General features: G+C 32.9%; 1 protein-coding gene across 11 annotated transcripts in view; it reads right to left on the bottom strand.

Annotated features, from left to right (window-relative positions):
- Positions 1-15,171, bottom strand: part of PUM2 (pumilio RNA binding family member 2) — a 101,516-nt gene that overhangs the window by 20,002 nt on the left and 66,343 nt on the right. For 7 of the 11 annotated variants that reach the window (XM_057497429.1, XM_036881931.2, XM_036881934.2 and 4 more), the window contains one exon: positions 10,946-11,182. The exons of the other annotated variants lie outside the window; for them this stretch is intronic. In XM_057497429.1, the coding sequence (XP_057353412.1) occupies positions 10,946-11,182 (237 nt within the window). The remainder of the gene's footprint in view (positions 1-10,945; positions 11,183-15,171) is intronic. 11 annotated transcript variants of the gene reach the window in all.

The raw sequence follows: 15,171 nt of genomic DNA, 5'->3' as shown, positions 1-15,171 counted from the left end.
AAAGCATACAGGTGAGGTATGCTACCTTATATTTGTACATTTTATAACTATAAGCAAGAACATTAGGTACAAACTATAAAACAAAACAAAAACCTGTTGTTTCAATTTCTGTTGTTTGTAGTTTTTTCTAAAAACATTTAAGTAATCTTTCCTTTTAGCCTCTAGTACTTTAACTTTTTAAAAATGTAAGTGACCATCACCAAAGAATCCACTCCAAAACTACTAGAACTAATATCTGAATTCAGCAAAGCTGCAGGATACAAAATTAATGCACAGAAATCTGTTGCATCCTTATACACTAATGATGAACTAGCAGAAAGAGAAAGCAGGAAAACAATTCCATTCACAATTGCATCAGAAAGAATAAAATACCTAGGAATAAACCTAACCAAGGAAGTGAAAGATCTATACCCTGAAAACTACAAGACACTCTTAAGAGAAATTAAAGAGGACACTAACAAATCGAAATTCATCCCATGCTGTTGGCTAGGAAAAATTAATATTGTCAAAATGGCCATCCTGCCTAAAGCAATCTACAGATTTAATGCAATCCCTATCGAAATACCAACAGCATTCTTCAACGAACTGGAACAAATAGTTCTAAAATTCATATGGAACCACAAAAACACCCTGAATAGCCAAAGTAATCCTGACAAGGAGGAATAAAGCAGGAGGGATTTCGCTTCCAAACTTCAAGCTCTACTACAAAACCACAGTAGTCAAGACAATTTGGTACTGGCACAAGAAGAGACCCACAGACCAGTGGAACAGAATAGAGGGTCCAGATATTAGCCCAAGCATATATGGTCAATTAATATACGATAAAGGATCCATGGACATACAATGGGGAAATGACAGCCTCTTCAACAGCCGGTGTTGGCAAAACTGGACAGCTACATGTAAGAGATTGAAACTGGATTATTGTCTAACTCCATATACAAAAGTAAACTCAAAATGGATCAAAGACCTGAATGTAAGTCATGAAACCATAAACTCTTAGAAGAAAATAAAGGCAAAACTCTCTTGAATATAAACATGAACAACTTCTTCGTGAACATATCTCCATGGGCAAGGGAAACAAAAGCAAAAATGAACAGGTGGGACTATATCAAACTAAAAAGCTTCTGTATAGCAAAGGACACCATCAGTACAAAAAAAAGGCATCCTATAGTATGGGAGAATATATTCATAAATGACATATCCGATAAGGGGTTGAAATCCAAAATATACAATGAGCTCATGTACCTCAACAAACAAAATAAATAATCCAATTAAAAAATGGGCAGAGGATCTGAACAGACACTTCTCCAAAGAAGAAATTCAGAAGGCCAACAGGCACATGAACAGATGCTCCACATCACTAATCATCTGAGATATGCAAATTAAAACCACAATGAGATACCACCTCACACCAGTTAGGATGGCCATCATCCAAAAGACAAACAACAACAAATGCTGGTGAGGTTGTGGAGAAACGGGAACCCTCCTACACTGCTGGTGGGAATGTAAACTAGTTCAGCCACTGTGGAAAGCAGTATGGAGGTTCCTCAAAAAACTAAAAACAGAAATACCACTTGACCCAGGAATTCCACTCCTAGGAATTTACCCTAAGAAAACAGGATCACAGTTTCAAAAAGACATATGCACCCCTATGTTTATCACAGCACTATTTACAATAGCCAAGAAATGGAAGCAACCTAAGTGTCCATCAGTAGATGAATGGATAAAGAAGATGTGGTGCATATACACAATGGAATATTATTCAGCCATAAGAAGAAAACAAATCCTACCATTTGCAACAACATGGATGGAGCTAGAGGGGATTATGCTCACTGAAATAAGCCAGGCAGAGAAAGACAAGTACCAAATGATTTCACTCATATGTGGAGTATAAGAACAAAGAAAAACTGAAGGAACAAAAGAGCAGCAGAATCACAGAACCCAAGAATGGACTAACAGTTACCAAAGGGAAAGGGACTGGGGAGGATGGGTGGGAAGGGAGGGATAAGGGGAAAAAGGGCATTATGATCAGCACACATAATGTGTGTGTGGGGGGGCACACAGGGAAGGCAGTATAGCACAGAGAAGACAAGTAGCGATTCTATAGCATCTTATTATGCTGATGGACAGTGACTGTAATGGGGTATGTGGTGGGGACCTAATAGGGAGAATCTAGTAACCACAATGTTGTTCATGTAAGTGTATATTAATGATACCAAAAAAAAAAAAAAAAAAAGAGACCAGCACCACAGAAGATATTTAATAATCTCTCACTCATTGAAAAGCACATAACCAGACTGTAACTTATGAACTACATAATCTTCAGACCAGTATTAGATGATTTCTATTATGGACTTGCCTTTCCAATTTCCATTATTCCATCAAAAAGACCAATTTCTGTATGGTTTCAAAAATTGCCTGAATCTTATTTTCTTACTAAAGCTAACTACCTCTGTGATTGTTGAACATGAGGACACTTTAAAAACTACCTAGTCCCTCCAAAAGAAAAAGTAGTGGGGTGAACTCTATTTGCTAATATGAACATGTAGGTGAAAGTATTCCCTCCATATCTCAAATACCCCTTTCAGATTTGACCTGAATTCCTTTCTCTGGTTAGTACTTATGGTGATAGTTAATCATTAGGCTATACCTTTAGAATATTCCTGGTGAGATTTCATGGCCAGGTGGCCTTGCCTGACTGGGGTGAAGGAGAACAGTAAGAGGTGGGATTTTTCTCTTAAATCACTATTACTAAGAAGGATTTATGCAGTCTTAAGGTTTGCTTCATAAATTGAATACTATGAGAATAATTCTGACTTTAGACAAACATTACAGGCACACTTATTTTCTCTCTTGACGATGTTATGTTGGCTGGAAGACGGTTGAACTGGGAAGTTACTGCAAAATAAACAACTAACCCAGAAAAACCTTAACCATCCCCCAGACTAAGAACAAAACACACACATGCAAAAACAAAAAACTCCACAACTGACTGTCATAAGACTTTTCAAAGAACAGTACACTAAAGAATATGTTCCTAACACATTGATGAGAATACACTGATTGGAACAGCCAAATGATGTTTCAAGGTAAAAATCTATGTAGGATGTAAAATGCTTTTTTAAACAAGTAGTCAGTGTCAAAGAATAGATTCATCAATAAAACACAGAAACAAAACACTCAAATTCAATTACCCAAATATTTGCTGAGATCGGATACTCTGAAAGCTGTTGATAAAAGTCTGGGTTTTCTTGTTTCGAATCTAGTGGGGAAATAAATGCACAGGTAACTCTAATATAATCCAGTCTGTGGTAATGTTGGTACAACGAAACTACAAAGGAAAGATGATAATTCTAATGGAGAGCATCACTATGTTTTTAGAAAATAGAACTGCTAAATAAAGTGCAATAAGGCAAAAGCATTACAATCATTACATTGTAAATACTGGTTTACTTGTCTGTATTCACCACAAACCTACCAACTTGATGACAGTGGGTAAGGATGGTCTTTTTATCCTCAACACTACCTCTAGTCAAGCAGAGAGTCTGGTATTCAATATTGGATGAATGAATAAATAAGCAAAAATTTTGATCAGACACAAAAATTTCTAAAATGGAGGCCAAAAACAAGACACAAAAGATTAACATAAAATAGAGATTACTCTCAGTATAAATTAAGTTTATTACTATTCTATTTAAAATATTTAAGAATATCACATAAAGAAGATCCTAGCTGATCAGTTTTAATTTTAAAAAATTAAAGAGACCCCTGAGGTAAAAAGTATTTAATTTGGATGAAAGGCCAACTGTTAGCAAGTAAAAATCCACAAAAAGGCCAATATATTGACGGTTAAAATTCACTTTTCCCACCAACTCACAAAATTACATTTTACAACAATTTTATAAAGTTCACAAAAATTCTAAACTTATGATACGAAACAGGGAAAGATTATTTATTCAGATAGATTAGACAGAAATAAAAGTATTCTTTGTGAAGCAGTGTGACATCCTGGATAAGCCAAACAGACCTAGGCTCAAAATTTTTATTCACTCCATGACTACAAGCAAGTTATTTTATTTCTTTGAGAATTTGTGTGTGTGCATGTGTGCACGTATGTGTGTGTTTTTATGTATTGTGAAAGATGAGTCAAAGTTCTTTCTCCCCATTTGAATGTTCAATTGCTCCAGTCCAACTTATTGAAAAGACCATCCTTTTCAAATATACTAGAGTGGCACATACTGAACACAAATATGGTAACTAAATGGGTAGGTCTACTTGGATCCTCTATTCTTTTCCACTAGTCTGTTAATGCATCCTGTTAGTTATTGTAGCTTTGTAATAAGTTTTGGTATCTGGAAAAGTTAAGTTCCTGAACTTCGTTCTTCAAGATTATCTTGACTACTCTTGTTTTCCCTACTTAAGTTACTTAAATCAGCTTGCTAGTTTCTTTAAAAAGCTAGAAAAATTCTTGAGATTGTACTACACCTACATTAACTAGAAGAAAGCTGGTATGTTTGAGGCTTTCAACCCACACATTATATGTCTTTCCATTTGTCTTCTTTAACTTCTGTCAGTGTTTCATAGTTAAATTGTAAAGATTTTAACCATCTTCCATTAGGCTTATTCCTGGGTACAGGAAAATAGTCTCACATGAAAATATCCTCAACATAAAAGATACAAATTAATTTCCAATGTCATTCAGTAAGACACACGCTGCTTTCATTTTAAAGGTTATCTGGCTAAAGGCTACAGCTCTCCCATGAAGCACACCTGTCTTTATTTTAAGAGCTATTTTTTTGATCCCATGTATACTTACACATACATTAGTGTGTAAACAGAGTGTACAATGATGTAAATTTTAGGTGAATTCTTAGTAGATTAAAAGAATTAAGGTACATGAAGACTTATTTGCTATTTCAATAGGAAGGAAAAGTTAGAGAAACGAATGAGGAGCTGAAATGCAAACATAAAGGAAAAGTAGGGCCGATGAATAAAAAGGAAAACAAAATGACAGTAAATAATGATATACAGAATTATAGTCAGCAAAAGTAAATGAAGAAAAGCTCCAATTGCAAAATACTGCCAAGGGAATAAAAGCACTTAAAAACATATACTAAAAGAGATCAGACTTTTCTGTCATTCTGTAATCTTTTTTCAAAAATTTAAAATATGTAATGGAAGGCAGAGTTCAGGTCAATGGAAGGAAAAAGGGTAGGAAGGAAAAAATGCATTAGGGAGATGATGGAAGACAAGCTCAAAGGCTCCTATAAACACCCAAGGGATTGGAATTATGAGTTAAAAAGGAACGATGAACTGGAGTAATGTTGTATGTGATTATTTTCCCAAGGTCTCTCTCTTCATGTAGGTGCTACTGGAAATTTCAGTGGGATAATCCTGTTTTTGTTATGAAAAGTTTAGCATCTGGCTGCTTGGTATTTAATATTAAAAGGCACTTCACAATCATTGTCATAAGGAAAAATGGTTGCCACCCATTTCCAAATTGTGCACTTCCTCATACAAGTATTTTAAACACACACCCCAGATGATTCTGATGTTGAAACATTGACTCAGATCATCAAGTGTTTTCTAGTCCTAAATTTGAGATTACCTTAGTAAAATGGTGAAAACATTCTCAATCATTAGAACTACAAAGTCACAGATGTTATTAAAGGGTAATAATAAAACCATAAAGGCCAAAATTAATCATGTGACCCCAAACAAGAACTTAGGTCATTAAATCTGTACACAGAAACAAAACAAATTCCTCCATATAATATGTAATTTTAGAATTTCTTCCCAACATATTTCATACTCATCAACAATTCGATGACTTTTAGACATACCAAAAGGCTAAAGCAGTGCTTTAATTTACATCACCACAAGAACCTGTAAATACTATTCTGTTGTGAGCAGACATGCTCTCCTACAGCCAGTCCCTGTGTTGCCTGCCTTATGATGAACATTTACTTATTTCATGGAATAGATAATGTATTTGGACTTTAAAAATGTCTACACAACAGCCTTTCCACAAATCTCAAGAATAACTAAAATGAGAAAGAAATGGATCTAGAAGTCTGGTAATCTTACATACAACTTAATAAAGGCATAACCTATATAAATGTACCATTGTGAGGTAGTTTTTGAGAGGCTGATTAGAATAGTGTTATTTATACACTTTGTAAAACTGTTCAATTCATTACTTAATAGCATAAGCAGAAAAAGCTAGGATACTATCAGGAAATCAGAACTGTGTTCCAGTCTTAGTTCTGTCATTTCCTGGTTTTGGCAAGTTTCCTGGGCTCATATGACCTGTAATTTTCTCATCTTTAATAGACATATCACTCAGCCAGTCTACATTAACAATTAAGATGAAATAAAATAGTGAAAATAAAGGTGCTTTAGAAAACTATCAAATGCTCTTTCATTATAAGGAACTTATTACTTCAAGGATAATGTACTTTCAATGACGGCTTCAAAATAATTTATAAATAAAACATTTTATTGAATATATTTAATATTTATTATCAATAATTAATCAAATAAATAATTTGTTATAATCAATAAATAATTTATAAATAATTTATAAATAAAAGTAATTTTTTGCTTTAAGGACCATGTATGAAACTTGGAAAAATTGCACATAGCCTTACAATGAATTCAGCCATATTTGTTTCAATTGTTTAACATTTCACTGTTAAAACAAGCAGCTGACTAAATCTGCCAAAGGTCAGTAATTTTAACAGATGTAACGCCTACTTAACAGGAAAAATGATCTTAAAGTTATTATTATACTGCCTATATTTTAATATAAAATTTCTTGATTAGAAGATAGGTTGTAAAATTTTCTAGTTCACAGCAAGCTAAAGTACTATTTGATTACTGGATACATGACATAAATGAATTTTCAGAACTGACAGACACCTTTTAATAAGCTGATTTCACTGAGTTCAAAGTTTGCATTACACTTTTTAGTTCCCTTAAAAAAAAAAAAGCGGCCAGTTCAGTTTGTTAAGCCCTTAGTTAAATATACAGAATGCTGCTTTATACCCAATAAGTTCCACATCAATCTAATTACTATGAGCATAAAGATTAAAGTAAATCAGAAATCACTGAAATATTTTAAGAGTTTACTAAAAGAAGAAAAAGAAAGGAAACAAGAAAGGAAATAATTAGTTTCAGGTAGAAGAATAAAACAATACTGGAAATACTTAATGTTCTCTTACAGGAAGTGAAGTATATCAAGATAACATGCTGACTTCCATCACAACGAATGACTAAAGAAACAACCTCAGGTATAAGATTCCCCCTACAACATACACCTCTATAGATCAACATAACGTGAGAAAATAAATTTCCTTAATAGTCAATGCTGTATCTGAAGCCCAGAATTTAATGCTGATCTTAGTATTTAAACATAAAAACCATTAATCTTAAAGTTCTTCTCTTTCCTTGTTCTTTCCCAAGTGTTTCTCTGACCCCCAATAATTTAAGTGCGCTTTTAAAAAGTTGTAGTCAACATAAGGAGCTAATCTGAAGGGGCTCCAAATGGCCAATCATGGTTAAGTTTTAGGATCAAAAAAAGGTACAGAACTAATGTCTCTTAGACTTCAACACACTGAAACATACCAATGATCCTAAAACCTATCAATTTACAAGAAACAATAATTAAAAAAAAAATAAGCCACCTTTGTGAGTTCCTATGGCATTAACTAATTCTCAGAGTTAGAAAATAAAGGAAAAGACATCAAGCATTACACTGACTCCTAAATGAAATACATTTCAGGGTAACTCCGTAACTGATAAAAGATCTTTATACAAAAGTTCCAACTTATAAATGCAGGAAAGAATTATAGTATCAACATTTTCCACACTCTGAAGAAATACTGAGGCAATAATCAAAGGCTGCTAAGCCATTAGGTGGGTCAGGCTGACAACCACATGATGGAATCAACCAGACATGTGTCTCCTGATACAGTACAACAGAAATAATACAGACATATTGCCAAAACTAACAAACCAAACAACGAAGAATAAGACCAAGCCTCAAGATTTAATTCTATTATACATGAAATATAAGAAATAGAGGAACATGTTAACCACCACCACAATGGGGAAAGCAGTCAGGAAAGTCAAGAATATGGAAAATTCAACAGAAAAGTTTCTTCAACAAATTAATGGAAAGAAAAAAAATGAGGAAGAATAATCAGTTCTATATTAAAAGATATTATCAAACAAATGTCATATATGGACCTATTTGGATACCGATTCAAACAAAACTCTAAAAATTGACATTTTAAGTCCATTAGGGAAATTAGAGTAATGAGAAATTATTAATTTTAAATAATGTGGTTATAATTTTTTAAAAAAAGGAATCTCTTAAAAATTTCACACTAGAAAATGAAAGAATAAAATTGTTTCTGTACTTCAATATATTAACAAGGTAACCAGGTTACAAACCTTAGTTTATAAAAAAAGAATCAAAATCTATGAATTGAAATACTTGTTTAATTAAAAAGTGACTACCAGTCATCCTGCTAAAAATACTTATGTTGAGCAAGTGACAACAACTTTTTTTCAGTCATCTTTTTTTAGAAAGCCCGAAGCACATGATGTTGCTATTAGGGCTTTTCTGTGAATCAAATAACTAGCATGAGCAATGGGAGAACTGATTTTAAAAGAAGTTAATACATTTCACCCAATACCAAAAATACAGAAATCAAAGCCTACCACTATTAAAGTATTACATGTCTTAAAATCTCACAATAACCTAGAACGAATTAATTTCAACCATTTCTAATGAAACAGAACTTCTTTTATCTCATGACATTATATTCTTAATATGTGAAGTAAGATTATTTTTTAAAAATAGATGTGCAAGTTTATTTCCATGGCTATTTTATAAATTAGCAGTTCTTGATAACTTGATTCATGAAGAAATCCACTTCAAGGATATATAATCTAAAACGTTTTTAGAAGACGGCATGTTTAGCCTTGTATTATGATTCAGTCACAAGAAAGTGAAAGACAAATTACTTCCATGAACACTAGGCAAAGAGCAAATTCATGAAATCTACTGAATTATTTTCAACCTGGCAGTCTATTCCCTGTTAACAACATTGACAGTCATGCTACAACTAAAACCAAAGAAAATTAGGAGATCACAAAAGAAAATAACCTGTAGATAATTCATTAGAGGTATATTAAAATCAGATTTCAAGTTGAAGTTAACTAAGGAGTTTAACACTGGGTAAAAAATTATCAGGCAATAATGTAGAACTGCTGACCCAAGTGATGATTATTTCTCATAACTGACTAGAATTCCTTCTCTAAAGTATTTATATGGCTGAATTCTTTATGGTCTAAAGTGTCTAGATTATTCTTTAATTATAGAGACATCTGAAAATTAATTTATAATCCAATTTCTAAGCAAGCTATGTAGGATAAATAATGCCATTTATACAGGCTTTAAATCACTACATTCACACAATAGCAGTTGACAGTTTTCTGATCTGAAACTTACCTATAAAAAAATGACAGGACATGACAAATAAAATCTTAACAAATAAAACACAAAACTATTATGCAAGGTATATTCTTAGGTTTGTTATGCTCCAAATTTTTTTGTTTATTTCAAAGTTTCAAAGGCATGTCTTATATGGGGTTGGTGGGAGAAAATAGAAGTAACAGAAATCAGGAACTAAGCAGCTCCTTGACTAAGAAAAGATGATAAAGGAAGATGTTAGGCTAGAAATTGGAAAAGTTTACACAAACAGTGCTGTAAAGCAGATCTTAGAACCCCACCCAAATAAACTGACTGGTTGTAAATATTCAGTATCCCCAAAAGAGCAAATGCCCAGAGTTTGGGGTGGAAGACCAGTCCTTAAAAAAATATAGTCCGGTTTGCAATGACATAAATCTACATGATGATCACTGCAGAAGACACCTTTGGTATATGGACATTTATTGTACTAATGAGTTTTAGGAAAAAACAGCTTTATCCTTATGATTGGGGGTCAGATATAATCACTACCATATTTATCTGCTTACAACAGCAACATTTCTTCTTAAATTGCAGGCTAATTAAATCTTTGCAAGGAGACAAAAATCAGCAATAAAATTCCTCACATTTTAGTTGAGGTAACTAGGATTACAAAAATCCAAAATCTAATTTTAATGAAATACTTTCTTTGAAGAGATAGGGATTCACACATAGCTTCTGGTATCCAAAAGTCCTTTGAAAAATACTGTTAACTACAGGGATAAACATACTTCCCAGATAAAAAGGTAACCACCAATTCAACAATCCTGGAGTGAGGCAAATCTTAATATACAGATATAAAAAAAAGTTCTAAATGTCCAACTTCAAGGGTATTACAAGCCTAAAACATTTTTTTCCTTAAACTAACAACATATTCAAAAGTAAAAGAAATATGGGGACCATAAGATTCTCTAATTCCCAACATACTAAATCCATTTACCCTGATATAACCCTTTGATAAAATGGCCAGGCATTCAAAGGCCACAGCAAAAACCACTGTACTAAACTAAATCATTTAAGTTCAATAAATATGTGACTGATGTTTTTCTTTTGGTGTGCAAAAACTTTTGACAGTGAAATTTCTCTTTTACTATCATGTATAAATAGTTGACTTTTCAGATGATCTAAAACACACACAAATCAAAAGCACAGACAAGAAAAAAACACACCACTGTATTTCATAAAAGGAACATAAGATACAACAGGGGTCTTTACCTTACTGTACATTAGACCCTCACTTTGAATTTTCACGAAAGTAGAACTTTTTCAAAAGGCTAGTATCTAAAAGCAAAAGCAATTTGGCATGTTTTATCCAACATTAAATATTTTACATATATTATAAACACACACACAAACACACTTACATGTATACATACAAATAAAAAGGGTTTTGTTTTTTTTTTTTACCTAAATGCAAACTGGATGAGGATCCATGTGATGAAAGTGATGGCGGTGGCGTAAGTGAATGTCCTGGAGTTTGGCTTGGCAGAGGCATGCCTATTGGACTTGGAGAGGAGGAAAATCCCAGACTATTGTAAAATGGTTGCCCTATGGGTGCTAGGCTGCTACTAGATCTTTTGTACAAGTCAGAGCTAGTAGATAGAGACTCTCTCCTTGTGGCACTACTACTTGCAGAACTGCCAACTGAAGAAGAAATAAAAAAAACCCTAATTACATACAGTGTTAACTGAATAAAAACCTATCCCCAACTCTTGCTGGGAAATAACAGAAGTGATCACAATAATTATTTTTAGAAACATTATGGAGAAGATAATTACTGTGATAACTATATATAATATACTACTTATTAATCATAAAAGGGTATAAATGCACCCCTATTGTAACCAAATACTTAACAGAGCAGTCATATGTTCATTATTTCACACATATTTACCATTGACACATATGATTACTGTGCTTTAATACCCTGGTATGATTTATAAACCCTGGAATTGCTGAGTCATCTGCTTTAGGATATGCTTGAGATTAAATTTTGGTAGTGTCCTACTCTGGCACCAGGTTCTTAGACTTCAACTCCATGCCAAGAAAAGATTATACTGATAAATAGAATATTAATACATTTCCCTCACCATTCACATTTGATTTGTTTTTTAGCTGTGTTCAAGCCATAATCCTTTAAGTCCATATTGGCCCGAATATTAATCAGTTGTGAAATACAAACGGTAGCTTACCCCTCAGTAGTTCTCACCCTGCATATTTCCCCTTTCCTTCAACAACTAAATCACAACATACATATATATGAAAAAGAAAAAACGAGGTTTCTTTAGAAAACTAACAGCACTCATTACTGTTATCATAACAAATGATAATGAAAACATTACATGTTTTCACTTACCCCTCAGGATCTTCCATTCCTAAACTCTATCACTGGCCTTGTGAGCCCCTTAAGTGAAGACTGATCAACCTCTTTTTTTTTTCCCCCTCAGATAACATACAATTAACTTATATCACACACTTTTTGTACTGAATTTCTTTTGTATAATCCCAAATTCAACTACTAACTTCTATTCCTCTTTTCCTTTTGTATTCTATAAAATCATGAAAAAAATGGTATAATATTACCATGTAGCTGTGTATGCTCAGAAGAGCAACCCAAGGATCTGACTGTTCATCAACACATACCTGTATAATCAAATTCTTTACCAAGTGTTTAAAAGGCCTGTCTGAAACTTCAATTCTTAAGTCTCACCTAGAGCTCATATTTTCAAGCATGCTGCTTTCCAGTTCCTAACTCTACCATTTTTTTAATTGAACATCTTTTACAACTAAGGGAATTTCATATAACATTTCTCAACCTGTCAAGTATTTAAAGGACAAGCTCTATATTCGGACCAATATGGTAGATAATTCTTTTCAAGAGAATTTTAAAGTTTCTGTTAAGGTCTTGGTTTTCTAATCCCAAATCAATTATAAGTAGGTCATAAGGGTATAGATTAAAGAGAAAAATTAAGCAGAGCACATGATGGGTAGACCAAGTTAAGCTTGTAATACAGATAGGAAACTGAATTACACTGGTTTTACCAAATTCAAAATTGTATAAATGAAAATACCAGGCTCACACTACTGTATTAGGCAAAATATTGTAACACTATTCAACGTTTTATACAAGCCAGTGCAGTTTTCTGAAAGACTGATTAAATTTTATTGAAATTTTCATATTTTAAGCTATATTATAGGGCAATACTAGGTAACCATAAGATAGCAAAAATTTAATAGCAAAAACAAATATAAACACTAATGTAATAGCTCTTCTTGAGTTGTTTTTAGCAAAACTGTCAATGTACACTACATTAACTATGCTAATTTAAAAGGACACTGTCAAAGTGATTTTTCTAAACCATGGCTACATTTAAAATTCCTATTTATTTCAGAAAACAGTTTAACTGACAAGGAAAAAGACAACAGCTCCCTAATGAGTGCAGCCAGTCATTCTCCTGGCAAGTAACCAAAGAAACCAGTTTTGACACATGCAATATTATTTTCCTCCAAACAGGAAATGCCAAGCCAAACATTTAAAAGTAATTCAGAAATAGCTTTACTTTAACCATAAACAAGCTGGCTCATTAAAGTTCTACTATATGTCTAAATTACATGCAACAGTATGACTAGCAAATATGAAATGAAGTTTACCTAAAATATCTAAGAGGCTAGACAATGGAGTCACTATCATTTATCAACTGTATATAAAAAGTTAAATTACAAACTTGCAATTGTAACAGCACTTCCTAAATAATGGGCCATAGAAAGGATGATTTAATTACTATATTATAATGACTAGTTTTCTTAGCCAACTGTGCTATAAAATGGGATATTTAACTGTTAAGCATTAATAATTTCATTATATAGATAGGAGAATCACGGCTACTATATGCATATATGTGCATATAACCATACTGTACTTTAGATTTCATATAGGTATGGAATTGCGATAATGTGCAACTGCAATAGATAGACCTGTTATTAAGAGAACATATGTGTAGCACTTGAAGGAACTCACAAAATGTCCAAGAGGAGGGAGAAGATGATAGACTATTTACTGGCATTAGGAGTGGCAATTGCTAATGCCCTCTGAAGCCAGGTGAAACAGAGGTACCCCAGAATGGAAATCAGAATTGAGTGAGCAATATTATAAATAAGAGAGGCATGAAGATCAGTCTTTGGGAAAGGCATCTGCAGGGGACATTGTAGGGAAACAAAATGTTCATGACAACCAGTTCTTCAATGCTGGGGGTAAGGTCTTAACAACTAAGAGGTAAATGGGAATTTGGAAGAACTGGGTAAGGAGGACTACAAATCTATACCAGACCCATCAATGACATATTTTATTAGAAAGGGAACACAAGATTTATTGAGGATCTCTCTTTTTCCTGGATTATTTAGGGTCTATAATCTATAATTAGAAACTACTTATTTCCACAAAGTTTTTTTTTTTAAGTTTCATGTTCTTTTGATTTTCTTCAGCATATTTAGAATTATTCAGGGCAAATGCCTGTCAACTCTGTCAGAAACAAAAAATGAGTCCTGTGGGATTGCTTGGGCTGGAGATAAAAATACTAATTCTGAAAGGAATAAGGCAACTCGAGGAGGAAAATCAAAAGATTAAAACAATTTCCATGGTCACTAGATTTTCCCTCAGAGGTTTCTGAGCCCATGCTTTGGGTAATTTTGTGTTAGGCAGGTATATTTCCCCACTGTATTTCATTGTAACAAAAAAAAGCACTCTTCATCTTTAAGTTTATAGCTGTTTTAGACCACTCCTATTATAAATATAAATGTTATAAGTTCAGGAAGCACTTCCTCAGAAAACTGGCAAGCATAGTTAATAATAACTGGCATGTTAATTTTGCCATTTTCCATACCAATAAGGAATATAATTTAGTGTTGGTAAGAAAACAAATGAGAAGCAGGTATTAATGTTTCCAGAACACTATAGAAATCGAAAATCTCCTGATGTCTGAATAAATAGCCTCTGCCTCTCATGAAGAAAAGGCTGCCAATTGTATCAACAGAACTAGGGTTAAGCCATTATTTCCCTATTGTATCCTGAATACTGTGGAAATACCAGGGAATGATAAAACATACAAATTATCAACAGGGAATCAATGTGGGCCTCTTTTGACTCCACTTAGTACTTCCTCAGTGACAAAATGAATTTTGTGGGTAAATTATTTTATGCAACTATTTAAAATTTAGATTTCTTAAGTATTATATATAAAACTAAGATATGGGAAAATATATCCTTTAAAATGAATTTTTAGTTATAAAGGCTATATTGTTTAAAATAAAAAGCATACTGGTAGTTTTTTAGGGGCTTCTGTTTAGAACTTTCATTATATTTTATTCTTATATATTATACCAAATAAAGAAAACCGTAATGAGCCACTACCATCTAATAAGAAATAAATCATCTGATAAGCAAAGGCAATTAAGGTGGCAAAATATTTACTTCCTCAAACATTATTATATAGATAATAAGGAAGAGCTAGTAATTAGCATAATGCTCCAAACAAACCTTAACTAGAACAAAATTACAGTAATATAATTCTTAAAGCCAGGGGAAAATGTATTATATTCAAGTAAAGGATGGGCTGCTTGAAATAAGCTAAATATTC

The sequence above is a fragment of the Manis pentadactyla genome, chromosome 2 (assembly GCF_030020395.1).
Source record: "Manis pentadactyla isolate mManPen7 chromosome 2, mManPen7.hap1, whole genome shotgun sequence".
NCBI lineage: Eukaryota > Metazoa > Chordata > Mammalia > Pholidota > Manidae > Manis > Manis pentadactyla.
This window is presented reverse-complemented; position numbering and strand designations above follow the sequence as displayed.